The 27,972-nt window shown below is 42.0% G+C and overlaps 4 protein-coding genes and 1 pseudogene across 4 annotated transcripts; 3 read left to right on the top strand and 2 right to left on the bottom strand.

Moving 5' to 3' along the window:
• Window positions 2,850-4,737, top strand: LOC110429819 (annotated as a pseudogene).
• Window positions 4,863-7,245, bottom strand: LOC8070368 (glutathione S-transferase T3). The gene is made up of 3 exons (XM_021446466.1): window positions 6,588-7,245; window positions 5,589-6,004; window positions 4,863-5,508 (listed from the first exon to the last, which is right to left on the bottom strand). The coding sequence occupies exons 1-3, from the start codon at window positions 6,979-6,981 to the stop codon at window positions 4,918-4,920; spliced, it is 1,401 nt and encodes a 466-aa protein (XP_021302141.1). The 5' UTR covers window positions 6,982-7,245; the 3' UTR covers window positions 4,863-4,917.
• Window positions 7,601-12,475, top strand: LOC8070369 (HIV Tat-specific factor 1 homolog). Its single transcript, XM_002441681.2, has 13 exons — window positions 7,601-7,864; window positions 8,132-8,263; window positions 8,346-8,557; window positions 9,450-9,659; window positions 9,756-9,848; window positions 10,009-10,047; window positions 10,596-10,685; window positions 10,773-10,875; window positions 10,958-11,038; window positions 11,143-11,219; window positions 11,399-11,479; window positions 11,694-11,785; window positions 12,111-12,475. Exons 1-13 carry the CDS (start codon window positions 7,762-7,764, stop codon window positions 12,235-12,237), a joined length of 1,440 nt encoding a protein of 479 aa, XP_002441726.1. The 5' UTR covers window positions 7,601-7,761; the 3' UTR covers window positions 12,238-12,475.
• Window positions 13,499-16,339, bottom strand: LOC8071421 (calcium-dependent protein kinase 25). Its single transcript, XM_002442655.2, has 7 exons — window positions 15,224-16,339; window positions 14,979-15,131; window positions 14,774-14,889; window positions 14,424-14,591; window positions 14,185-14,312; window positions 13,991-14,090; window positions 13,499-13,782 (listed from the first exon to the last, which is right to left on the bottom strand). The coding sequence occupies exons 1-7, from the start codon at window positions 16,179-16,181 to the stop codon at window positions 13,681-13,683; spliced, it is 1,725 nt and encodes a 574-aa protein (XP_002442700.1). The 5' UTR covers window positions 16,182-16,339; the 3' UTR covers window positions 13,499-13,680.
• On the top strand, window positions 19,414-26,555 carry LOC8070370 (protein ZINC INDUCED FACILITATOR-LIKE 1). The gene is given in 19 exon segments (XM_002441682.2): window positions 19,414-19,888; window positions 20,116-20,302; window positions 20,802-20,842; window positions 20,958-21,018; window positions 21,102-21,204; window positions 21,323-21,425; window positions 21,506-21,559; window positions 21,645-21,707; window positions 21,778-21,793; window positions 21,796-21,826; window positions 21,906-21,981; window positions 22,559-22,759; window positions 23,877-23,964; window positions 24,293-24,378; window positions 24,456-24,563; window positions 24,761-24,805; window positions 24,897-24,985; window positions 25,252-25,295; window positions 25,570-26,555. Coding segments are annotated over 19 exon segments (1,533 nt in total). The 5' UTR covers window positions 19,414-19,855; the 3' UTR covers window positions 25,674-26,555.

The following is a 27,972-nucleotide window of genomic DNA, read 5'->3' on the forward strand; positions in this document are numbered from 1 at the left end:
TGTTGTGCGGCTCAACAGGCCAGAGCTCCGGCGTCGGGCACGGCACGAGCTGCTCCTTGGCGAGGAGCAGCGACCGCTCTAGGAAGTTGACATCGGCGAGGGTGCAGTTGACGGCGACCTCCACGAAGTAGACGCCCTCGGCAGAGCACAACACGGCGGGGCTCCACGATCCGCCCGACAAACGAGTAGTAGTGGACCAGCGCGTCCACCAGCACGCCACGCACCACCGCGGTCGGGGACTTCTTGGTCACCTCCTTCTTCATCGGTGTCAGTGCGTCGGCAGCGACCTCTCCTCCCCGCGCGACCGACGCCTACGGAAGTAGCAGCATCTTCGCAATGTTGTCGTCGGAGCAGTAGATGTGCGTGGACTCGACGAGGCCGCGGTGCGGTGCGTCAGTGCATCGTCGTCGTCGGAGCAGTAGATTCGTGTCGTTGTTGCGGCCGCTCTGCTTCCCGCGTCCCTGCACCAGCGGGGCAGTGCACCCACCATGGTCAGGTCTGTGTGCTCGTCGAGGCCGTGCCTGCGCCCACCGAGGCCGTGCCTAGCTATGCCCTTGAGCTCCACATCTCGGCCTGCCTTAATTCAATCCAGGTGCTGAAGGTGGAAGACGAATCTGATGAGTCGGTCCCACATGGCAGCGACACTAACTGTGGGGCCCAACTGTAGGAGAAAGGGGAGAGAGGAGCAGGGCAGGGGCATTTTCGTCTTTTTACCCTGCGCCTCTATGCTGGCAGCCTGATCTGGCACGCCATACAAGCAAAAAGGTCAGCTTTTGGTAAACTTGTAAGATTTCTTCTCTCTCCAATGGTATATATGTAAGAGCAATTCTAAGAGTGATATTCGGACGAGCGACATTCTTAATAATTGTAAAAATGTAAATATCCCCGTTTTCTCTGGTCTGTCGATGATCATCGTGGAGTCGATACCGGTTCTCTGGAAACTTTGGCCTTGTTTAGGGCCTTGTTTAGTTCCAAATTTTTTTGGAAAATAGACACTGTAGCACTTTCGTTTGTATTTGACAAATATTGTCCAATCATAGACTAACTAGGCTTAAAAGATTCGTCTCGTCAATTCCGACCAAACTGTGTAATTAATTTTTATTTTTATCTATATTTAATATTCCATGCATGCGTCTAAAGATTCGATGTGACGGGGAATCTGAAAAATTTTGTAAAATTTTTCGGGAACTAAACAAGGCCTAGATGAAAAAAGTTTTGGGATTTTGACACTGTAGCATTTTTGTTTTTATTTGACAAACATTATCTAATTATGGAGTAAATAAGTTTAAAAGATTCATCTCGTGATTTACAAGTAAACTGTGCAATTAGTTATTCATTTTATCTATATTTAGTACTTTATGCATGTGCCGTAAGATTCGATGTGACAGGGAATCTTGTAAAGTTTTGGGTTTTTTGGTGTATCTAAACATAGTTCGCAAAAAAATTCAAGATTTCCCGTCGCATCGAATCTTGCGGCACATGTATGAAGTATTAAATTTAGACGAAAACAAAAACTAATTACACAGTTTGCCTGTAAATCGCGAGATGAATCTTTTGACCCTAATTAGTCTATGATTGGATAATATTTTACCACAAACAAACGAAAGTGCTACGGTACCTAAAATCTAAAATTTTTGCCAAGCCATTTGTTTTCACGTCAATTAGGCAAAAGGACAGTACTGTCTTTTCGTGGGAAGAGGTTTAAAAAATTTATAAACAAAGGGACTAAGGACACGTTGGTTTGGCTAAAAAGTCATAACTAAAAATAGTATTTGCTAATTTATTATAAAAAAATTATAACTAAAATCACTCGCTCGTTAAAAATAACAAAAAAGAAATCGCTGAAGTTTAGGTGATGCAACAATGTTAGACATCCCACCAGCGCGATTAAAAGAGGGGTGGATAATGAGCGAACTGCATCCATTTTTTGAGCTTTCTTAGTAATTAACATACTCTTATTTATCTTTATTTTTTTTGAATTGTTTGGGACCTAACTTTGAACCGAGCTTATAATGAGACGAATCCGAAAGTTATTTAAACTTAAACCATTTTTGTTTCAAAAGGAAAACAAGTTCAGTTCGAGTACTTCTGTCCGGCCCTAGATTAAAAGGGCACAATTCATCATAAGTGAAAATTCTTTCACAGTTTTTTTTCTATAGTCAATTAAAGACAAAAGTATATGTCGACCGAACAACAACACTACTAACAAAATCAAGCACCTAAAAAAAACAGGAGAAGTAGAAAATACGCTAGAAAAAATCTCAATGAACTCTGAGAAGAATTCCTGCAAATGTTGCCCACGTTAGGATCTCAAAATGGACTTGAAGGATCTGATAAAAAAATGTCGTAGAATGCCAAATTGATCTCCAAATAAAGCTAGATCCTAATAAATGTCAAGATCTCATAATCAAACGCAACACAAGTAATTGTCTTAGTTTGATACAACAATGGAGAAAAGCGCTTCACGAGAACCTGCACGAACTATTTTTTGCATTTAGTACAAAATAGATGGCCACAAAAAGCTTTAAAAATGTCCTATTTGACTTTAAGTTTTAAAATTATTTTGACTTATAAACAGGGGAGCCAATATATTAGAGTATGTGTTTCTTCTTCTTCTAATTCTAATCCCGTTTGAGATTATCCGTATTGCAAAATGGGAAGGAACCACAGACGAAGCAGCCTTCTAATGGAGAAGTGCTAAAAATAGAAGAATCTACAACAGCCTGGCTATTTTGCCTATGCTATATTTGAAACATGCCACGTCATTGTACCTGCCTTCCAAAGCTCAACCGAATGTGGTCGTGAATAGATCGTACTCGTGGCCTAAAATAGATCGCAGCGGCCTGGCGACTTGGTTCGATAGGATCGCACTCCCACAGCATCGCTAGCGGCGACGAAAACTCCGTATGCATCTGGCTCCCCCCGGCGTCCGCACTGACTCCGGCGTTGCAAGGTGCTTGATTTCTCTGCTTAGTAATTCCTAGCCTCCCACCACATCATGCTTGCTGACAGGTGGATTTTGCACATATATACGCTCGAGTGTCAGATGCAATCATTCTGTGAAAACTAGGTTACCGACTCATGTTGATTTATATTTCAGTTATGCATCATCTACATTCAGTATTAGGCCCTACGTGAGAAATAACTACTGTAGACATCTTATTTTTCAATCTTAGTGCAGGATTTGAACAAATTCCTTGATCCCTTATAATCAAAGGTCTATAATGGATGCTGAAGATGTAATGGACGAACTCATGGATTCGTCGTCGTCCTCGTCATCTTCCGATGATGATGATGAACTCTATGTTGCGGCAGCACACATAGTAGCGCTAGACCTTGTGAATTCAGCAGGTCATCGTGGTTCTGTAAAGGGACATCGCGTTGTCAATCGTGATAGGCAGTCAGGGCACGACAGACTGTATGAAGATTATTTCTCAGAAAATCCTACATATGGGCCGAGCTATTTTAGACGCAGGTTAATTTTCTCATATTTTTGTTGAGTTATGTTTATTTCACGCATTGAGTCATTGAGTTGTGGCTAATTTTGTATCGGGTGGCATAGGTTTCGAATGCGGCGTCACGTGTTTGAACGTATAATGAATGCCGTTGAAGAGCATGATGACTATTTCGTGCAGAAGAGGAATGCAGCCGGAACCCTAGGGCTATCTTGTTTGCAGAAGGTGGTGGCGGCATTTCGGATGTTAGCTTATGGAGTAGCAGCTGATGCTATGGATGATTACGTCCGTATTGGGGAGAGTACTGCCCTAGAAAGTCTTAGAAGGTTTGTCAAAGCTGTTGTCGAGGTATTTGGTCATGAATACTTGAGGCTGCCCAATGAGGATGATACTGCTAGGTTACTTGCTATTGGTGAGAGTAGAGGGTTTCCTGGCATGCTTGGTTCTATTGATTGTATGCACTGGACTTGGAAGAATTGTCCTGTTGAATGGCATGGCATGTATAGGGGACACAAAAAGGAGCCTACAATTATTCTTGAAGCTGTTGCTTCTAAAGATCTTTAGATTTGGCATGCATTTTTTGGGATGCCAGGTTCTCACAATGATATAAATGTTCTTCAAAGATCTCCTATATTTGCAAGGCTTGCAGAAGGTCAAGGGCCTCAGGTAAATTATAGCATCAATGGGAATGATTATACTATGGGATATTATCTAGCGGATGGTATATATCCATCTTGGGCCATATTCGTGAAGACCATACCTGAACCACAAGGTAATAAGAACAAATATTTTGCAAAAGCACAAGAAGCTTGTAGAAAGGATGTTGAACGAGCATTTGGGGTTCTACAAGCTCGCTTTGCCATTGTTCGAGCACCGGCACGTGTGTGGGATGAGGATACAATTCAACTTGTCATGACAGCTTGCATCATTATGCACAATATGATTGTTGAAGACGAGGGAGTCGATGAAAATGATTTCAAATATGATGATGTGGGAGAAAAGGTGACTGTGTCACACGCTGAAACACCTGAGTTTGAAGCATTTATGCAGAATTACAAGAAGATCAAGGACAAGGAAACACACACACAGCTTCAAGCTCGATCTTATCGAGCACTTGTGGAATAATTTTCCAGATTTATATACAAATAGTATTGTTGAATGAATTCATTTACTATCTCGGCATCAAGGCATTCTGCATTAGTTTTTGGACCTATCTTTCTTTCTTTGATTTATAAAAATTGTAATAAATCAGCATTTAAGTGAGTACGCTTTTTTATGACTATTTAAATGAGTACGCTTTGCAATTGTCAAAAGCAGCTCCTTTACAGAATAATATAGATAACAAGGTTCATGGAAGAACATTAATCAATCTGATATGCTGTGAACTAGAGGAAACTAAATTGTTTCAGAAAATGAGATATGTCTCACACTATATGCCCAAATCTAAAAGATCATGGTGCTACTAATTTCCAAGCCGTCTTGCAAGTATTTTCTTCTGTTGATCATCGTAGAACTGTTGCTGTCTGGTTGACAAGGTGCTCATATCAATATTTATAATTCTTTCTTCTTCTTGGTCTCGCTCGAAATCAAATTTTTCTTTGTCAAGTTTTATCCTTTCTTCCTGCAAGGCAAGGGCTTTTTGGCACATCTCTTGTTTCTTCAACTCCCTCTCCTCTTTCTTCAACTCCCTCTCCTTTCTCTTCAACTCCTTCTCAGCATCCACCTCTTTCTTCTTTGCTAATAAATAGTCCAAAGCTTCAATGCTCGAACGTTGCTTTAATTTCTGCTTTTCCTTCTTAGTCCCTGGAGGCCTCACCACTGTGGTTGTTGCAGTTTGAGTCTCAGCAACAGTACCAGTGACAGGATCTAGTGCATCAGTAGGAGTTGAATTAGCAGTGGTCTTTTGTTTTTTGCTGAAAGGTTTCTGAGGTCCAGTAGCCTGGGGCCTATTTATCCACTTAGAATGGTCTTTGAGCTTTTTCCAGCAATGTATGTACTGGAAAGTCCTGTGTAATTGGTCTTCATTCTTATACATAGTTAATGCATTTGCTTGCTGCAATGGGAAACAAAGATGATACATGAGGTTCCGCATAAACATATAGGAAATCAGCATGTAAAGGTAGGTAACCTAACCTTGTCATCCACAGATGCACCACTTTGATTTCTGGCCTCTACCCTTGAAACACAATGAGCAAATGTGTTGCACTCGTGTTGTATACTAGACCATCGACTCATTAGAGAGCTTTGTGTGCGATTAGATTCGAAATCCTTATGTAAATGAAAGAAATCACGTATTCTTTTCCAATAGGTATCTTTTGATTGATTGACTCCTCTTATGGGATCTAAACTCACATTTAGCCATGCTGACACCAACATCTCGTCTTCTGGAACAGTGAAATTTTTGGACCTTTTTTTATTTGATTTGACAACAGCAGGGACCTCTTTGCTTGCTTCTATTTCATTATGATGTGGGACATTGTTAGAGACTCCACCTGGAGTGAAACCCTCCATAATCATGTCGGTCAAAGGTCTTCCTGAATCCATTTCGGCTGTAAAAACAAAAGAAGGTGTCACCAAATGTGTTACTTTCAGGAAAAGGCACCGATGTGCTTGCACTATTATACAAGGTGGTAGCAGATGTGCTGAAATAACCAGCCATACACGAGGTTTCAAAGACGTTGTAGTACTATGAGAAAATTTCACACATTTTTCAGTTAAAAAGACAGATTTTTAAGATGTACTACTGCAGCTTTGAACTTGAAGGCCACAAATTCACATTGATCTCTGCTACTGCCTACAGCAATGATACATTGTGCATCTTTCAGCCAGCAATGGTACATTGGTAGTAGTAGTAGTCTGAACTTTCTTGGGACCGAAAGCAAAGCTAGAACTATGCACCACTTTATCTGTTAGCCATTACAAACCACAATACTTCTATTAATTTACCGTACACACAGAAAAAACTATGCAATCCTATACCACTAAAAAACATGCATACCACAAATCATATGGGGCTGCTGATGAGCTTCCTGTCAACTATAAACTATTGGGACTGCATACACTGAAACATCAAGCATGGACCACCTACAATTGCTAAACGATAGGGAGAGATGCGTACTAAATTCGACTCACTGGAGCACACATCGAGGAATGGGTTCGACGCCGAAGCAGCAGCTGAACTGTTCGGTGCAAGGACTCGTTGGCGCTGGCCTCCTTGTGCCGCATTCTCCAACCACGGAAGCAGCGCGTCTTGCTGCAGCTCGCATCCGCCGGCTACCGGGATCGACGAAGACGAGTTGTAATCTGTCCGGCGCAGCTGGGATCTCCCATCCGCCTGCTGCTCCCATCCCAACTGCTGCCCGTCCACCTGATGCTGCTGCCATCCGCCAGCTGCTTCCATCTGCCTGATGTCGGGATAATAGGCCGCAGCAGTTGGGATCTCCCGGATGCTCGATGCAGCTTGTCCATGACGAAGCTGATCGGGCCGTGCGGTGGTGTGCCGATTCGGAGGAAGTGGCCTGTCCATGAGTGAGGAAGCGGCTCCGACGTTGGGAGCGAGGAAGTGGCTCACGGTGAAGAGGACAAGGGAGACCTGGAGGGGGCCATGATTAGGAGCTCTGCATGTGTGGTAGCGGCGGCAGGAACTGGTGAGAGGATAAGGCGATGGACGGGGCGGGGAATTGCGCGCGGAATCCCCACGACGGGAAACTTCATCGCGCGGGAAAGTCTTCTCTGCGCGCGGGGTACCGGACGTGGCGAGCGAATTCGGGAGATGGCGAGCGAGGCCGGCTTGCTTTCTATGACGAGCGAGTTACACAGCTTTCTATTTTAGCAAGCCGGATAGAAAGACTGTTGGACGTCATTTTTTTGTCAAAATAGCTAAATATAGGTTTACAATTGAGTTTAGAGAGGCTGTTGGAGTTGCTCTTACAAAAATGGCTAAAATAAGCAATTTAGCTATTTAGTTTTACAAGATCTGTTGGAGTTGCTCTAATGGGGCTGCAAATTTGGCAAACACAGATAATGAGGCCCCGAAAATCTCAGCACCGTTGGATCGCTGGTGTTGGGGCGATCTCAGCCGTCCAGATACGACACGTGGCTCTCCTCTGTTCTCGAGTCTTCTCCGTCCACCGGTCGTTCCGCTTCCGCGGCTTGACTTGACGGACCCTCTCCGGCCAGCCGCCGCCTCGCCTCGCCTCCGCCATCCTCCCCCGCCGCCTGCCACCCGTTCCCCCCACGAAACAGCGTCCTCGTCCACCCACCCGCTTCCCCCTTCTGTCCCGGCCTTGGAGGGGTGCCCGTGGAGATGGAGACCACCGGCGGGGCGGCCGCCGCTGGCGAGGTGGGCTGGTACGTGCTCGGCCCGGACCAGCAGGGCGTTGGCCCCTACGCGCTTGTGGAGCTGCGAGGTGACGCTCTCCCGCCTTCTTCTACGAGTCCAGCAGTTGCGTTTCGATACTAGAGCTTGCGTTCTCGCTGGGGTCTGGCCTAGCCGCTTAGGGTTGAGTCCGTGAGCTAGGCGGAATTGCTTGCCTTCCCTTGATGATGAAGCAAGCTTCTGATTTCTCAAGTTGGATGGGCCTTTCAGCTTGTAGAATTTTGATTCTATTGTTTATGTTTATATATTTGCCCCTAAATAACTCTGAACACGAAGCATAATTTTGCTCCCTTCTCAGAGCATTTTGCAAACGGTTACCTCAACGAGAGCACAATGCTGTGGGCACAAGGGAGGAAGGAATGGATGCCGCTCTCGTCGATCCCCGAGTTACACTCTATAGCCACAGCATCAAAGGATCAGTCTACACAAGGTCAGTGCCATTGCCCTGTGCTGTGCCTGCAGTGGGAGTTGTGTAAGGCTGCTCCCTTCTCATCAGTTGGGTTTCTGTGCAGCTGCTGCTCCGGATGTCGACGATGATTTCGCGAAATTCCAAAAGGAGGTTACCGAAGCCGAGAAGGAAGTGAAAGGCAGCGCTGAAGTCGGTGATGTGGACCGGCAGGATGATGAGCGGCCGGCAACCCCGCCGGATGGAGAGGAGGAATTTACTGATGATGATGGCACCATTTACAAGTGGGACTGTACTCTCAGGGCATGGGTTCCTCAAGTAAGTTCTGCTCTTCTGTCCTTGCCATCACTAGGTTTTGATACACCGCCTAGTTCCACCAGTGAATTTCTTCACCTTCCACCATTGAAATTCATAATAATCTCCTGAATTTAGAGCCTTAGGTTAGGTGTTCTCTACTTTTTTTTTATGAATAATAGTAATCAGCATAGACCATCTGATGAAAACTTGTATTGGATGTGGCATATATCAATTGTCCATCCAATTTACCTGCCATTATTTAGCACAATGGAGCAATGGAAATTATCACCCATCACCTAATAGACTCAGAAGCTCTTTGAAGGATTTTACTAGTTTAGGAATACATTTCTGGGCTACTATAGTCTTCTCACGATCGTAAGATTTGCAAGGAGTTTAATTGATCTGAGCTCTGTATTGACCTTTGCTGTTCAGTTGATCTTGTTTATACTTGCCATAACTACCTATGTTGGTGGACGATTTTAAGCTCTGTTTCTGAAACAGTCTGTCTGATAACCTTCAGGATACTAAGCCATCGATTCATAAAGGTCGGCCTTTTCTCTTTCGTTTTTTTGCTCTTCACCATAATCCTTCCTTTGGTTTGCTGATGATCGAAAACATCAATGTTTGTGACTTTGTGTTAGTTTTTCATGTTGTTTTGAAGTTTCAATACAAGACAAAAGCAACTATGCTCTGTTCCAGCAAATACCAGTATAAATCACGGTTTACTTGCTAATGGATTTAGAATTCCTTAATTGTTGTATTGGTTATGTCAGGAATAATAATGCTATATACACTCATTATGTTTAGTGTTCCGGTGTTGTTCTTTTGAGGAGAAACTGTGCTACCTTCATATTGTTTAGTATTCCCTCATCTCCTTCTTTTGCAATTATCTAATTCCTCTATGCTTGTATAGAATGATGTATCAGGTAAAAAGGACGGTTATGCTGTTGAAGAGATGACATTTGCACTTGAGGAAGAAGTATTCCAGGCACCAGATATCCCTGGTCCATCTGCATTAGAAGAAATCAACACTCCAGCGGAAGTTAAAAACAAAGAATCTGATAAAGCAGAAAAGAGAGGAGAAAAGAAACAGAAATCTTCTCAGAAGCCAGCTGAAAAAAAAGTATGGTTTCCATTTTCCAAGTCATTCTAGGATTTTTTCTTAAGTTTGCACTGTTTAATTTGAATCTTCTAGTAACCTGTTGAACTTCTTTGATAGGAAGCTAACAAACCGCCGGACAGTTGGTTTGATCTGAAAGTCAATACACATGTCTATGTAAATGGTTTGCCTGATGATGTCACAGTGGAGGAGGTAAATTGCTTGTATCAACTAATTTGGTAGCCTCGTTTTACTTCTCTCCTATCACCTATGGAAGTCATTATTTTGAATCACCATTTAACACATTCTTAATTAGTTGGTTATTTAAAAAAATTGCTTGCTCTGAACTTCTAATACTGGATTTATTTTGCAGATTGTGGAGGTATTTTCCAAGTGTGGAATAATAAAGGAGGTATGCTTTTAGTCTGTTGTGTTGCTGAGACAAAATTATTGTGTCTGACTGTCTGTGTTATTTATTCTTGGTGTTATTTTCATTTTTTCACATACCACGCCTGTGAAATGACTTAGTTTTATTGGTGCTTGGACTAATAGATAGCCACCACCTGTGAAAGTAACTAATCGGCATACTGTCAAAGGAACTTCGTAATTTGACTTATCAGAGTCATGGGATACTGGGACCTTCAATTATTCATGTCAAGGCTGTTAATTGTTGCAAACTATTCAACCCAGATTTTCACTGTTGAATAGATCATTTAGCAAATTTCAGCCGTCCAAACTTGCAGCATGCATTATGATACTGTCACAAACGCCCATTGGTTATCTTAGATGGCTAATATTAATTAATCAATTGCTATTGGTGGCTTAAGTAAACTGAAAAAATATTACAATATTTACTTGATATTTTATTTTGAATGGCTATCGCTGTTGACTTGTTTCTCTTATCCATAATATGTTTTATAAAAGCATACGTCTTTAACTGTTGATAAACTGATACCATAGGACCCGGAGACTAAAAAGCCTCGGGTGAAGATCTATACTGACAAGGAAACCAGCAGGAAAAAGGGTGATGCCTTGGTGACATATTTCAAGGTATCTCCTTGTTAAACTGCCTCAGACTATTTGGACTTACTATGTGTTTCTTTTCTTCACATGTCTTTTTTTCCACGGATGATCCAGGAGCCTTCTGTAGCTTTAGCAGTTCAATTGTTGGATGGGACATCATTCCGTCCTGGTGGTAAGACTCTGATGTCTGTAAGTCCAGCCAGGTTTCAGCAGAAAGGTATAATCTCATAATGTTCTAAAACCAAATATTTGTGTCATCAGCTACAAAGCTTATTACTGATGCTGCACATGTGTTTCAGGTGATGTTTTCATTGCAAAGAAAACTGACAAGCAAAAGAAAAGGAAGATCAGAAAGGTTGAAGACAAAATGCTTGGATGGGGTAATTTGATTGCTGTTTTTTCGTAGTTATTTTAATTTTAATCATTAGGTAACTCTAACTTGGGATCTAACTTCATTTGCTTTATTGATAATTTTTCAAACTAGGTGGACATGATGATAAGAAGGTGATGATTCCTACTACAGTAATTTTACGGCACATGTTCAGTCCTGCCGAGTTGAGAGTAAGTAGCTGAACTATGCTTGATGCCACCTTCAATCTGCACTCTTTGAATCCTAGACAGGGCATACTTGTACTTGTTTACACATTAGATTATTTCAGATTGGTCTCATGAGGCTCCTGCTTCATAGCAACTTCCTTTCCACTTTTATTAGATTAACCAAGAATATTCTGACCTTGCAGGCTGATGAAGACCTTCTTTCTGAGCTTGAGGTAGATGTTAGAGAGGAGTGTACCAAGTTTGGTCCAGTGGATAACGTCAAGGTACGCCTAGCCACAAATATCTTGCTTTTTCTGAACATGTCTAGAAAACAAATTCTACCAAATGCTTTGCAAAACAAACTTTCCATCTTTCAGTGTAATGTGAGGTGGATATTTTGTAAAGGGAGATTCTCTGAAGCCAAACTGGCATGGATCAGGCATAACTCACCAAATTCCACCAAACTGCTTTTGATAAATTCATGTGTTTGTGCTTCAGGTCTGTGAAAATCATCCACAGGGTGTCATACTGGTGAAATTCAAAGACCGGAAGGATGGCGCCAAATGCATAGAGAAGATGAATGGAAGATGGTAGGTCAACACATGTAACTCTAGCCCCCTTTGTTTCTGATGTGATGTTAACAAAATGCTGAAATGGGGGTTTTCTGGCTTTCACCTCATGTTTGTTCCCAGCACAAATCTTTAATTTTTCATTTCCTCATTTGATTTTAGCCTGAATTATTGGAGAAAGCTTTGCCATCTAACTAAAAGTCCGATAGAAACTTTTGGAATTGCACATGTTTACTTGCCGCAGCGCATAAGATTATTATATAAACGAATAATGCCAGAGCAAGGCATTTGTGCTCCCAGATTGATCTGTTCTGATAGCATTTGTTGTCCTTTTCTTGCCTTGCAGGTTTGGTGGGCGGCAAATCCATGCAAGCGAAGATGATGGTTCCATTAACCATTCTCTTATCCGTGATTATGATGCAGAGGTGTCAAGACTGGATCGGTTTGGAGAGGAGTTAGAAGAGTCCACGTAGAGGGTAACTAACATAGCTAGCATGAGAGCGGAAGTTTTTGCATTTGGGCCCTCGTATGCTCGCTCAGCTTGGCCTTTCATTTGCCTGATTAACCTCAGAATAGAATGATAGTTGGGTATCAGGCATCAGCTGGTATATACTCCTATGTTTTTTTGTTACTGCGACAGAGGATTTTATGCACGATTTTGCATATGTTAACATGAAGCACTTGGTAAAGTATCATCATTTTTCCTTGAAATCTGGATAAGATTTTTACTAGTGTTCAGGTCAGATTGGAATGTGGGTTACCACGTTCTCCTTTGATTGGGTGCATGCCTTGGAAGGTCCTTAACCAAGAGGGTATGTCTTGATTTCATCATTGCATTGGATTGGTTGTGGTCGGTCATGGCGTTCTGTTTCCTGTTACGTGTGCACCATGGAACTGTTCGCTGCAATGCCTCCATGAAAATGATAGTACCTGTAGCTTTGCACGTTACTGTGAAATTGTACTGTCTCCATAGCTTTCAAGGATCATAATATATATTCCCTCCATCCCAAATTATAAGTCATTCCAAAAATCTTGAAGAGTCAAAGTATCTTAAGTTTGATCAAAATTATAGAAAAAGTTACAAAGATTTATGACATCAAATAAATATACTATGAAAATATAATTAATGGAGAACCTAATGATACTTAGTTGGTATCATAAATGTTATTATCTTACCATATAAATTTGGTCAAACTTTAGATGCTTTGAGTATCCAAGATTTTTGGAATGACTTATAATTTTAGATGGAGGGAGTACCATTTTGTTAACATACCATTGTCAGTTTTTGTGAGTGGTTGTCTCAAGTGTCAAAATGTTCCTTGTACAATCTGTGGAAATGATCATTGGAAATTTGGAATAGGCGAATAGCCATTTCTTTTACATGCATAGATCCCCAATCATATCTTGGGATGATTTGAGATCTGATTGGTACTGGCTAATGCCACTTCTCGTTTTGGTTGATATAAACTGACATCATTGTGTCTTCTGTCATATGGTTACCCGTATCATTTGTTCAATTTGCATGAACCAGAAAGTTATTGAACTTTTGGAGTTTCCTTGTTGCATGACGTTCCCTCAAATGTATCATCTGTAAGTACAATTGAAAATATACTAGCTGTCATTAGTACTCTTATATTCTTATGAATCATGTACTTGCTGAGTCGCCATATTGTTCTGTCTCTAGCACTAGTACATTAAGCTTCTGTTAGGTTCAGGACTTCCGGAGTGATTAGCTAGCATGCATCATGTAATCGTCCATTTCCTTATCAGTTTCTTTCAAAACCAGCTATCAATAGCACATCGTACACAACCGTGCCATCCATCAACTGATCACAAAAGTAATTCCATTGCATTAGTGTACAGTTGTGAAAACTTGCATGTTGTTTGAGCGCTATACACACTACACACTTGCTGCTTCACTCTAGGACTATGTCTCGCCTCTTCTTGTTCATTGCCTCAGCACCAGCGGTCCCTTTCCTCATCATCGCCACAAACTCTGAATAATCTATCCTTCCATCCTACATATGCAAAGTAAGTTTTAACCTCTTGATTTAAGAAACTAATAGAAACATATGTGCAGTCAATACAAGCAAACCATTTGATCTACTAGATTATATTTCTATATACCCCCACCCACCATTAATTCCTCAGTAACTTTGATGATGTTGTGGTTCCTATGGTTTATTATATATGCCAACTAAATTTTACATAATGTCTTTTCCTTACGTTGTCAGAGTCGGCATCTGAGATGACCTCTTTGATTTTCTCGGCGTCATACAATCCTTGCTCCTTCAAGGCTTGCTCAAGCTCTTCTCTCGTAATGTACCTGTGAAATAAATGAATTATATGTGTTCTCCTTTGATACATTTATTTCTTTATAGCCCAGAATCTCAGCTGTGTCATTTTAACGTTCAACTTACCCGCTGTTGTCCTTGTCAAAATACTGAAACGCTGTGTAAAGGTGCTCCTCTCTATCCAATTTGTTCATGTGCACTGTCGCGGTGACGAACTCGTCGTAGTCAATTAACCCGTTGCCATCAGCATCAGCCTGTAGAAGGTTTGAAAAGGGATTTTTTTTTCTTCAGATCGATCACCTTCTTATTTTGAATAGATAGAACCACTGCTTTTTAAATAGGATATATATACTCTGAAAACTCACTGCTTCCATCAGCTGCTGAAGTTCACCGTCTGATAGCTTGGGTCCATGCTTTGCCAACCCGTTTTTGAGCTCTTCAAGCGTAATGGTCCCGCTGTTATCTTTGTCGATGTTCTTGAACATCTCCTTGAGCCCAGTGATCTCCTCTTCAGACAGGCAGCCAGCTATGATCTACATTATTATAGGTTTATAATTAAGGGCATGATTAAACTAAAACAATTTTCCCTCTTAATTAAGCAGTGTTGAGCAGTTTGAGAATTGAGATGAATGTGGACTAGTAGTAGTTATCAGACATATATATATATATATATATATATATATATATATATATATATATATATATATATATATACCCTCAGCGCTGCTTTCTTGAACTGGTTCATGGCCCTGAACTGCTTGAGCCTGTTGAGGACAACATTGTCAAGTGGTGTATCAGGTGCATCCCCGTCTTCTTTGATCCATGGGTGATCTACAAGCAACATGGATGTCAACGCAACATTTCTGGTGATTAATTATATGCATGATGGTAACAAGATGTTGAGATAATTTACTACTTACTGAGGACCTGGAACGCGGTTAGTCGCTCCTTGGGGTTGATGTGGAGCATCTTCCTGACGAGATCCTTGGCTCCCGGTGAAATGTGCGGCCATGGCTCGCTGGAGAGGTCAAGCTGCCCGCGCAGGATGGCGGTGAAGATGCCGTTCTCATTCTCTGCCGCCAAGAACATTCATTCAGAGACCATGCATGAATATCCGATGGATTCCGAACGATCGATCGATAAACTAAAGCAGGTACCTCCCTACCTGCCCAGAATGGAGGCACGCCGGCGAGGAAGATGTAGAGCATGACGCCGACGCTCCAGATGTCGGCCTCCGGTCCGTACCTCCTCTTGAGCACCTCCGGCGCGATGTAGTATGCGCTGCCGACGATGTCCCGCAGCACCTCCCCTTCCTTGAAGAAGACGGAGAGGCCGAAGTCGGTGGCCTTGAGCGGCGCGTCCTCGGCCTTGCTCTGGAGCAGGAAGTTCTCGGGCTTGATGTCCCTGTGCATCACCCCCATGGCGTGGCAGGTGTGCACGATCTGCACGATGGTGCGCAGCAGCGACGCGGCGGCGCGCTCCGTGTACTGCCCTTTGGCGATGATGCGGTCGAAGAGCTCGCCGCCGGCGCAGAGCTCCATGACCAGGTGCACGTTGTGCTTGTCCTCGTAGGCGCCCCGGAGGCTCACCACGTTGGGCTGGCCGGAGAGGTGGTGCATGATCTGCACCTCCCGCCGGACGTCCTCCACGTCCTCCTTGGTCGCCAGCTTCCGCTTCGCGATCGTCTTGCACGCCAGCTTCTCGCCGCTCGCCTTGTGCGTGCACAGGTGCGTCACGCCGAACTGCCCGCGCCCGAGCTCCTTGCCCATGGAGTAGGCCGCGCGCACGTCCTCCATGGGCCGCCCCAGCACCGCGCCAAGGGGGCCCGGTGGCTTGCTGCTGCTCGTGCCCGTGCTGGCCCTGCCGCCGGACGGCGACGCCGCCACCGCCTGCTTGTTATTGGTACCAGCAGCAGGTGCCGCCGACGACGACGCCGACGGCCGCTCCTGGCCACCGTTCGACGCGGCGCGGCTCGGCGCCTCCGCCTTTGCGTCTGGCGCCGCCGCGTCATCGGCCGCCGCCCCGGCGCCCTTGGAGCAGCATTGGCCCATGATGGCTGCGGCCTGTACGTACGCGTGCTGCCTGCTCTGCTCCGACGACGGAGGGCAGGCAGCCACGGACATGAACGGACTCGGACGATCCTCCAGAGATGGAGTTTCTTTTTTGCTTGATTAGTTTGGAGAAGATGGTTTTGGTTGATTTTTGAAATTAAAAAAAAAATTGCTTCTCGAGTTTGAAGGGCAGGGAGGGAATGGCGGGAGTGAAAGAGAACGAAGGCTGTTTCTTTCTCCTGTTTCGCGGCAGACAGATATATATAGGCTGCTGCTTGCTGTTTCTGGCAAAACCTGACCAACTGTGCTTTCAGATTATATTCAGAGTGCATAGCAGTGAGGAGACACATATATATATGTGTTTAAAGACAAACTTACTTTCTCAATTCTCAGCACAAACATGTGAACACTGTATGCTATCCTAGTATTATTTCTATATATGTGAACACTGCAGGTGAGATAAGAGTCATGCAATTCCGGGGTCATGACCTGATTTGGAAGTGTTAGGCATTCTTTTGACTCTTAGCTAGTCAAGCACAAACACTCCAGACATTAGACAATGGATCGCTGAAGACGCCATCATGGACTACAACCCCACCCGTTGTATCACTTGTGTGATCAAGTGGAGGAAGCTTGTGAAGTTGTGACCACCTCTTGGTCATGTGTTCCTTAATTTGATGATTGCCCAATCCCCTTATAGATTGCCAATTCGGTGGTTGTTCACTTTGCATGGTTGGTCACGCTGCGTCGTGTAGACTTTCTTTTTTTTTTCTTTCTTTCTTAACGCAAAAATGCGTGTCAAATCTGCCAGTCATTCAGCAATGTTTTTCTCTCACAATAAATTAGCGAACAGTCTCTACATGTAGCGCTCAAAGCATCATATGCAATTCGTCTTTGGCACATTGGTTTCATCCTAAAAACATCCCCTCTACTTATCTTCATTTCTTTGTCACTTGGTGTTTTCACAAATAACCCTCTAAAACTCCTACATGCCTTTAATCCAACCGAAGCATGGTCACTTTGCAAATATAACCCCATAATTGTAGCCTTTCACGAGCACTTTTTACGCTAAAATCCATGACGGTTCTAATATGTGGGCTCTACTTGTGCCAGCAACCCAAAACCACACATCGAAACTGAGATGGTACAACTAGAATACCTGGTTTTGTAAATTAGAAGATGAAATAGAACAAAAATTATAATCCAAGAGGTTATCTTGACATTTTCCTTATTTGTATTGTCGGTGACATGTCATTTTAATACCAAGAGTTGTAATAGCGATCTAACTTTTTTGTTGACCAGGACAATTAGCATGGTGTGGTCCTAGCAAAATTCACAATCTCACATTCCTTAACAATAAAATTTACACCTCACAAGAAAACAACAATTGCTACATACTATGCATCTAGACTTCCTTGCAAAATCTACACCTCGCCGGCACTGAGTCTCTCACTATGGGAGTGTTAATTTGGATCCCAAGACTGAAAATAAGCCCACCTTATAATAATATAAACTAAACATGAGCTAATTATAAGCTAAAGGTATTGAACCACTAATTATTAATATTTGTTATTAGCTCATATTTAGCCTTCTCCTGTTTGTGCCGATGAAACTCTTTGCGCAAAGGAGAGGAGGGGGAAGAGTAGTGAGCATCTGCTGCTCACAACACCGTTTCCGACAGATTTTTTTTAATAAAGGAATGAAACGTTCCGGCCTTCACAATCACAAGTGATTGCTTATAGCCAAATCATACAGAAATAGGATCTCTCCTAAGAAACCGCAAAGTGGGAGGTCCAGCACTAGGACCGACACCATACACACTAAAGAGACACATCCCAAAATCAGCTCAGCAAGCAAACTAAACAAACACCAGGGAACATCTAGAACAAAGACCTGGAACTGTAGCCAAGCACCGATCACCTGAGAAGACACCCCCAAACAAACTAAAAGCAAACAGCGCCGAACCAGCAGGCTGAGACAAAATCATCCACCGACTCTACATTCCTATCCTTCTCCTCTGTTTCCACAAGGAACCGAAGAGATGTAGAGCCATGCCTTCCAGCTGCCTGCAGCCATCCTTCATTGTTCTCCTCTCTTCCTCTTTAGACGACAGAGATTGTTGCCGTATCCAGTATGCCCTCTTGAAAACTACCTGCAAATAGGAGTTATCAATTTTGTTTTGGAACACCGCATCATTTCTATTCAGCCATAAAACCCAATAGATGACCGCTATTCCCACTATTATCAATGGAGCAGAGTGATCAGGCTTGGACCCGAGACGGGGCTTGGAGGGCTGGACCAGTTGTTAAATTAAATAATATAAAATACTAATTGATTTCTTTAATTGGCTACTTTGAGATTCGTGTTATTCATTTCTTTTTGAAAAGGGAGTAATAACGGAGTAGTCCTAATTATCTACGTTGCACCGATACAGGATATGAATATGGCGATACATTGATACGACATTTTCAGAAAACAAGGATACGCCGATACGGCAAGTATATAAATATACAAAAAAAACAGAATACTCCTATTAAGAATAATTTTCACTCTAGTAGAACAATTAACAAATAGAGATGATAAAATATAGACATGGCTAGTACCATGAAGCATTTAAGATACTTGGTTTCACACTAGCAGAAAACTAAATATTGTTTTTAATATCCTTACAGCAGAATAATAAATATTAGGATACTATAAGTTTTATGCTAAATCCGCTACTACATCTATTGTGTACGTGTGGTGGCTAGTAGGGTTTTAGTGCTGTGTAAATGGGCCACAAAAATAGACAGCTGACTTGATGGACTTTAATTTGAGAGGTTATGGGCTGAGAGTATCGGAAGGTATCGGTCTAGTATCGACGAAGTATCGAATTTATTTTATTTATTTTTATTTCTCTACTTCTCCGATACTTCTCTGATACCGTATCGGCGGTGTATCGGCGTATCGCCGATAATACGTATCGCGATACCAGTACAGCGATTCTGGGAAGTATCGGCGTAACATAGCCAATTATTCCAAATACACCCATATTTGTCTCGCCTGCGATTGTCGTTCCTCGGCGCCGCCGGCCGTCCGTCCGTCCGTTTGCATGTTTCTGTTTCTTCTGTTGCGACGACGCAACGCATGACGCAATTGCTTTGGCCCGGCAGGGTCACCCAAACGATCGCAACGGCGGCGCAGTGCAGTACCATTTGGCTTCCTCCTCCGATCCAGTAGCCATCGTCGTCGTCTTCTTCTTGGCGATCTTGACCCGGTATACATACAGTTGTATTGTACATGTCTATCAGCTGGAACTCAACACCACAATATACTAGCACAAGTCACAGAAAGGAGACAGACACCTATGACCTATATGTTTTTTCCTCTCTGTATAAAAAAGAGGGTGTAAGAGCAACTCCAGCAGTAGCTAAAAAACAGAGCTCCTACTTTTCATTTAGGTGCTTCCTCTACTTTTGGGTGCTCAAAATTTTTGCTTCCACTCCAACAGTACCACCTAAATGAAGGCCCCCAAATCCAAACTGGCAGACAATGACATGTGGGACCCACTCGTCATTGGGTCAAACATTTCGCTACCGCATGACCACAAGAAGGGGAGGCTCGACGCTCGCGATAACCATGGCTGGGGCTGCTCCCGCTCATCGAGGAGAGGCCACTCTCACCGGAAGGGATGGCGGCGAGGCCCAACGGTGGAGGTCGGAGGTGGAGGGAGGGAGCGCGGTAGTGAAAATTAGCGCTGGAGGGAGATGGGCGAAGCTGCGCTTGTTCGGTGTGATGAGGTAATTGCCACACCACGCAGGATGGGGGCTGGGCTGTTGGGCCAACAGGAATGGGGGCTGCAGGGAAGATTTGGGTGCCCACCCCAAATTGAGGGCTCTAGTAGGGGCCCTGCTGGAGTGCTGTTTTTTATCTGGGCACTCATATTTAGCTATAGGGGCTCAAGTAGGGGCCCTGCTGGAGTTGCTCTAACATCACGTCCTCCTCTTCTTGTTCTGTTTGCAAAAAGCTCGTCAGAGTTGAGGATTACATTTGTTTGTGGCTGCCAATGGAGGAGAGCAGCAGTTCGTCGCCGTTGCTGGAGAAGAAGTACCATCCGGGGTGCCCGGGCTGTGCTTACGACCAGAAGAAGGACCTCCAAGAGGGGATTCCATACAAGGAGTTCTTGTATGTCTGGATCATCTGCCTTTGTGCTGGTATGGATCGAAATTCTGTCCTCCCAACCTCCTGCTATTTTCTCCTAGGATAATAATGAAAAAAAAAACATTCTGGTTGTATACATTATATCTATTGAGATATTCTAGGAAAGTTCTTTTTCCTTTTTGTGGTCAAAAGTTCAGAGGAATTGGGTCGTTATTATTATTAGGCATTCAGATGTACCAGATCTGGAGAACACTGTTATAATAAAAGTCATGCTCAAGGACTCTAAAATAACCTTAGAAACACTTACCAATATTTTTTCTAGATTTTTTTTTACAAAAGGCTATTTTTTATTTTTTTTGTTTTTACTGTTCCTGTCCATGTAAGCACTTTTACTTGTTGCCACGTGTGATAATCATTTTCTAATTATTGCTGAAGAATGCTGACTTTGGAATACTATCATTCTAGCGGTCCTTATGTTTATTCTCTCTCTTTTGCATATAAAGTTCACTGTACATTTATTTATTAACACTTATATTTCTCCTACCTATTCAGCTTTGCCGGTGTCATCACTATTCCCTTTTTTGTATTTCATGGTATGTATGTCATCATCCTCTTAACCTGAATCCTAAGGATATTTCTTTGTTCCACTCCATAAAAGAATCTAGTAATTGAAATATTAATTTGTCAATAAGTTTGCCTCTTTCTCAGATAAGAGACTTGCATGTTGCAAAAAGAACAGAAGATATTGGTTTCTATGCTGGATTTGTGGGTTAGTCATAAATTGTTGATTCACTCACATGTGAGATGGTTGAGTATATATGATGTTTAAAACTTTTTCTGGATAATTTTCAGGCGCTTCATTTATGCTTGGTAGATGCTTGACTTCAACTGCTTGGGGAATAGCAGCAGATCGTATTGGGAGAAAGCCAGTAGTCATGGTTGGCATTTTGTCTGTGTCAGTAAATGTTTTTGCTTCCACCAGTATTGACTAAAGCATTTTTTTCTTTCATTCCTATCTTATAATGAATTCCATTTTATAAGGTGGACTCTAATAAATCTTGTTAATATTGCAGGGTCATATTTAATACCTTGTTTGGGCTTAGTGCTAGTTATTGGATGGCAATAGCTACAAGATTTCTCCTTGGTGCTTTAAATGGTTTGCTTGGGCCAATTAAAGTAGGTAAATTTGCATGTTGTTCAATACATTTATGCAAGATCTAGTCAGTTGATGCCTTTTATGGCTAAATTTTTTGCAGGCTTATGCTATTGAAATTTGCCGACCTGAACATGAAGCTCTGGGACTATCACTTGTAATATAAATATAACATGGATGGAATTTGAACTTCTCTTGTTGTAGCTGTTTTTATTCTAATGTTCAATTTCTTGTAATTGTAGGTCAGCACCGCTTGGGGGATAGGTCTAATCATTGGGCCTGCTCTTGGAGGCTACCTTGCATTGGTATAGTAGAGAATGTAACAATTTTAGGCTATGATTTATTAGAAACTATAACACGATTCTTGTATCCCAGCCTGCAGAAAAATTTCCAACATCTTTTCACCAGACTCATTCTTTGGAAGGTATTCTTTCTTTTATTGAAACTAGAATATATAAGATACTCACTATCTATAATACTCACATTTGGTGGAAACATGACAGGTTCCCGTATTTCTTACCCTGCTTGTGCACATCACTCTTTGCTACTGTTGTTCTTGCAAGCTGCATATGGATGCCGGTATGTTAGATTGCTATAATTTTCGTGCTCATGATTGTGTTTCCACAAATATTCTAAATGCTTCTATGCTCCAATCTATATTGCAAATCTAACACATCAAACATTCACATATATACTGTCCACAGGTCATAACTGATTTTTAAGATCAGCTGAATACAAAAAACATGAGTCCTATCTAATATTGTAGAAAGAGAGTTTGGTTCTAATATGTTTATTTCAACATTGAACAACTTTTGCACGGTAGTAAGGTCAAGCACAAACTTCGTTTGTTTTCTCTCTGTGAGGGGATGCCTTTCTTTTTTTGTAGTTTCATATAAGGTTGAGGGTCTGAATCAACCTCCAAAATAAACAAGAATAAGGATGCATAGAAATTCCCCTATACTCCAACTTGTGTGGGAACTTTCTAGCACTCTGGTAAGTGGGTACGTCCTTTTCTTTTATAAATGGTATAATGGTGTATGATATACATCAAATAATGAGGGAATTTTTTATGGTTTAAATTATTCCATCCATAAGATGTTGACTTTTGTCCCTCAAATTTATTCTTCCACATTATATAGTAAAGTTTCCTTTTTAGGAGACACTACACAAGCATAAAGTTCATGAAAATGAAAATAAAATAGTTGAAGCTCTGGAGTCCCCTCTGATTGACTGTAAAGAGAAGGTTGAAAAAAATTCTAGCTTGGATGACAAGAAGAGTTTGTTCAAGAATTGGCCACTGATGTCATCCATAATTATGTATTGTGTCTTCTCCTTTCATGATATGGCTTATACAGAGGTATATTTCTACCTTTTTATTTCTTATGGTTTTGAAAATTATCTTAAATGTGACGTCTGTTAGTTATGTATTATCCAAACATGTATTAGATCTAAAACTGTAACTAGTAGGCATATTTGATACATCATATAGACTTGTTTTTGTATAGATGGACTTAATATCTAAAAATATAACCTGCTCCTGATATTATTGTCAGATGGTTACTTGCTGTGGACAATAGTGAAATTTGGATTATCCTACAACTAATTGTGCTCTGGAATTATTTTTACATTCTGACAGACATAATATTTTATTTTAAGTACTCAACACAATTTTAAGTGGAATTGTATGTATTACCTTGCAATTATGAATAAAGGATCAACCTACAATCGGAGATTACTGCAATATAATTTGTAACCTATATACAACAGCAATTGTAACCACACAATCGATTACCTCTCAAAAATCTTGTAGAAGCAAAAGAAAAATCAACTTATGGTAGCCAATGATAAATATTCACTATGCTAGAGATTATCTTGAGTGTCCATACCAGCTAAGCTATGCAACACTTGTGACAATGCAGCTACTGCTATTCTTTTAATGACACATTTACAAATCTTATATTATACATATGACACTCTAAATGATCTCAAATGAAAATGTTGTTAACTGTAAAGTTGTATATCCCATAGAGTACTACAACTTTGATGTTGACTTCGTATCCATTCGACATTGTTAACCATCCCAAATTTGATCTGAGAATTCATTTTGAATATTTGTACATGTAAACCATCTCCAATTAAAATGTTGTCACCTACACAGTTTTAGTTCTCTTTGAACTCTACAATATTGGTCAAAAGCGTATTTTTATGAAAAGTTTTTTTTTTGCAAAATCAGTTTATCACTGGTGGTTCAAGCCACAAACCGGTAATGATATATGTGGACTTTCACTGTCAATTCATGGCTACAAGTACACTGTCTATCTTTGTTAGTAGCTACAAACCGGAGTGAAAGTCCGCCTATCACTGCTGGTGCCAAAGCAACCGACAGTGATTGTCTGGTAGTGGTTATGTTATTATATTAATTAATATAAACTAACTTTGGGATTTATGAGAACTAAGTACTGCTATGAATTTAGGTGTTCTCTTTATGGGCTGAAAGTGACAAGAAATATGGTGGCCTTAGCTTATCATCTCAGGATGTAGGTCAGGTGCTTTCACTAACAGGTAACACTTATTATTTTGGTACCTTTATCAGTGTTGCTAGTGTTGTATTGTGTGTGTACTGGTTTTATTCTATCACAACTTAAGGTGCTAGGAAATAACCGGTATCACACATATTTTCCCAGAAGTATATTTGAAAACTACGCCACTATAAACTTTGAGAATTGTAGCTGTCCATCATTATCAATAGTGAACGTGAACTGTTAATTTTACCCCAAGCTAGCTATTGTCCTTTTCTTCTCAACAGCACTACTATTTACACCTGACTTTTTTCTATTTATTTTTATATCAACACTGACAAATCACAGTATTCTACCTCTTGCATTTCCAGGTGTCAGTCTTATTATATATCAACTCTCTCTATATCCTTGTATTAATAAAATTCTTGGACCTATCATGTCTTCTCGAATTGCAGCTGTGAGTAAAAACTGTTGCTATGCTGATAAGCTTTAACTCATTTTGCTGCATGTCTTATGTGGTGCATGATCTTGCAGATTCTGTGTATACCTCTTCTCTTTGCCTATCCCTATATGACATATCTGTCAGGAACTGGACTATCGATCATTCTGAATATTGCATCGATATTAAAAAATAATCTTGGTGTGAGTATTTTCTTTTCTCCATCGCCTTGATATTTCAGAACAAATTTTGTCCATTTATGACATTGCTTTCTTATATATTCTAGATAGAAAATAAATCTACTGTTATCAGGAGTGGTTGTGGACTCATATAAACTTGGAGACCACTTAGGATTTTTGCACCTCATGTTAATAGGTTTATCCATGATATATTGTATCAGGTTACTATCGTCACAAGCACTTTCATCCTTCAAAACAATGCTGTGGTATGTGCCCATAAGTTAATCAATTTCAATAACATTTTGTGGAGTGTATCCTACAAGTATAATATTGACTGATCTCTGTGCAATTATTCAGCCTCAAGACCAAAGAGGAGCTGCAAATGGACTGTCCATGAAAGTAATGTCCTTATTCAAGGCAGTCGCTCCTGCTGGGGCCGGCATTGTGTGAGTAGTATATACTTTACTCGCCACTTCTGTGCGATATTTAATTTTTCATTAGGTCTCAGTTAGAATAATCTTGGATTTGTATTACTTAATCCCAAAGCACTACCAAACATGCTTTGTTTTTTCATAATTCCATCAGGAATCGAGGTGATTAAAGATTATATCAATTATCACTACATTCCTAGTTGGAACAGTTGTAGACCTCCATTCCCTGTGAAACCCGACATTTTGGTCTCCTCATGACTTACTAATACATGCAAATGCAGGTTTTCTTGGGCACAGAAACGCCAGCAGGCTTTCTTCTTTCCAGGTGATGCTTTATCTTTTTGATGCATTCACACATGCTATATTCTGGTTTGTTCTTCTATTTCACTATATATTTTAGTTCTGAATATTAATTGCCTTTGTTTAAACTGGGCCTAACCTAATTATGCTTGGTTATCATTAAGAACAACAGCGAACATCAGTGCAACCATATGAAGTCACTACCTCTCATTATGGTGGCTACTGCATCTAAACTTTAGGATTTTGACAATCTGGTTTCAATTTTCTCCTCATTCCACAATCTCAATCCACATACACAGGTGATCAGATGGTGTTCTTTCTCCTGAACGTCGTCGAGTTTCTTGGACTTGTGCTTACATTGAAGCCCTTTATGGCCATGCCAGAGCAATATGATAGAAATTAGTTGCAGAAACATTGGATCATTCACATATTTAGATGGACTAGTCCTCCGGTAGCTAGTAAAGCAAAAGGGCTTAAGCATGCCCTTCAACCAAACAGTTGGGGTTATTCATCATGAAGAACGGATGGAGAGTTGGCTGCTTTTATTGTTGATGAGTTTTTGTACTTTCGTTGGACTTAGATGAAAATTCTGTTTATGACAATTATTGGTATGTTAGCTAGTGGACTGATGTGCACGTATTGTGTGTGTGATATATATATTGGTGGAGTCAATGGCAAATAAATTACTTTTGGCTATAGAGTAGAGATTAAACTAAGGCTAGTCTCAGTGGGGATATCGTCATGGGAGTTTCATGGAAATTAAATAGGACATCAGCAAAAATATAGTTTTTGGTCCATATTAACGAGGCAAGAGAAGGGAAACTTTTCATGGCCACGAAACGAGTGAGTGTTGTTTTCAACTCGTTGGAAACTGGACGACAACCGCATCATCTCCTCCGATCCCATGCTCCTACCTACACGCGCGCCTCCGGCCTCTTCCTTCCTGCCTCCTCCCACCATCTCCGTCTTCTTCGTTCCCAGGCTCAGTATCATCCTTTTCCCGCTCCCCTGCCCTTCCCCTCTGACCATCTCCTCGTAGGCAGATGGATGCAACTTTGACAGTGACGTCGGCTCAGTGCGGCGTGGCTCTAGCAGAGAAGGAAAAGGGCACAGGGGCGATGGGCTTATTCCGCCCCTATGAGCACAATAATCATCCCTACAAGTCCTCGGCAGGTGTTGTCAGCTGCGATGGGCTTATTACGGAGGAGCACACGCATTGGCTGCCATGGTTCGAGGAGGTCCCCCAGCCTATAGGGACCTCAGGATTGTCTGCTTGCCATACCAAGGCCCCATGATCTTCTAGGCTCAACAGCCCGATCCATCTGGCAGATTGCTTCGTGTAAGTCTCTAGCTAGGAGGATTTTGATAGATCCAAGTCATGTCAGCTGACGATCTTCTTGGCTCAACTCTCTAGGAGGATTTGATAGACCAAATCATGTCTGCAAGAAACAATTTTGTAGTAGTAGCAAATGATAACAACAACACACTTCTACTAAAAATAATGTCTGCCTTATCATCGGCTTGTTGTCAGTCTTGAATCCCTTGTATTTCAAAATTTATCTGCGCCCCCAACAACATATGAAATCATCAATGTCAAAACCAACCCTACACTATGGACATGCAATTCCAATGTTGCAAGTCTCCAGGAAAGCATCCTGAGCTATTTAGAACCAATCATGGAAAAGCTAGAAACAAAAAGCATAAATCAAACTGAAGCAAAATAGATCCAACAATCCAATTAAAGTACATACAGTAAATGAGTTTAGATCCACTACTACATAAAATCTTTTGTGAGGTAGTAACCTTTTATTAACAAAGGCATTTGCAAAATCCAACAATGCCTGGGATTAACCGAGGCGGTCACAAATAACCGCCTCGCAAAATCAATTTACAGAGGCTCCTAAAATCTATTAATAGATACGGGCCTTGTAAGAGGCGCCCCACCTCAAAAAATAGAGCTATTTTTTGAGACGATCCTCTTAAGAAGCCCGCCTCCGTTATTATGGTCAAGCCCACTCTGATTTTGAAAAGCCCATCTTGGCCTAATATATCACTTTGAGTATATATATGAGACTTTAGCGTTTCACTCACATCCTCTCCTTCCTCTCTCTTAGCAACGCCAAACGCCCCTCTCCCTCTTCCCACACCGAGCGCCCCTCCCCCTCATCCTCCCACTCCCTCAGTTTCTCTCCCTCTTTGGCACGAGGCGAGCAACACCTCTCTCTCTCTCTCTCTCCCTCCCTCCCTCCCTCTCTCTCTCTCTCGTGTGTGTGTGTGGAGCATGGGTGTCGAAGGCGGCACAGCACGCGGAGCACGGATGACCCCTCTCCACCACTAGGCGGCGGGGAGGAGTCCTCTGACGGTGGATTCGGTGGGGAGGAGCTCGCCGGCTGCGGATCTAGCCACGCCCTGGCCTCCTCCCCCCTCTCTCCTCTCCCTCTAGTAGAGGTGGGCTCCTAGTCACGCCCCTCCTCTCCTCCTTCCATGGCTCCACCATGGCGCAGATGCGGCGGGGATGAGCCCTCCAGCGCTGGATCCGGTGGGGATCTCCAAAGCACCACCGCCTAGCTTCTTAAAGCCAAAAGACTACAAAATCCATATTTACACAGAAAGCCTCAAAGCTCATATGGGGCTGTTTTCATTAGCTTTCAATGTTTCTTCTTGAGGGGTCTTCTTTCTACCCGCCGCTCGCCCTCCGGCAA

Source organism: Sorghum bicolor, chromosome 8 (genome assembly GCF_000003195.3).
Source record: "Sorghum bicolor cultivar BTx623 chromosome 8, Sorghum_bicolor_NCBIv3, whole genome shotgun sequence".
In the NCBI taxonomy this organism is placed as follows: Eukaryota; Viridiplantae; Streptophyta; class Magnoliopsida; order Poales; family Poaceae; genus Sorghum; species Sorghum bicolor.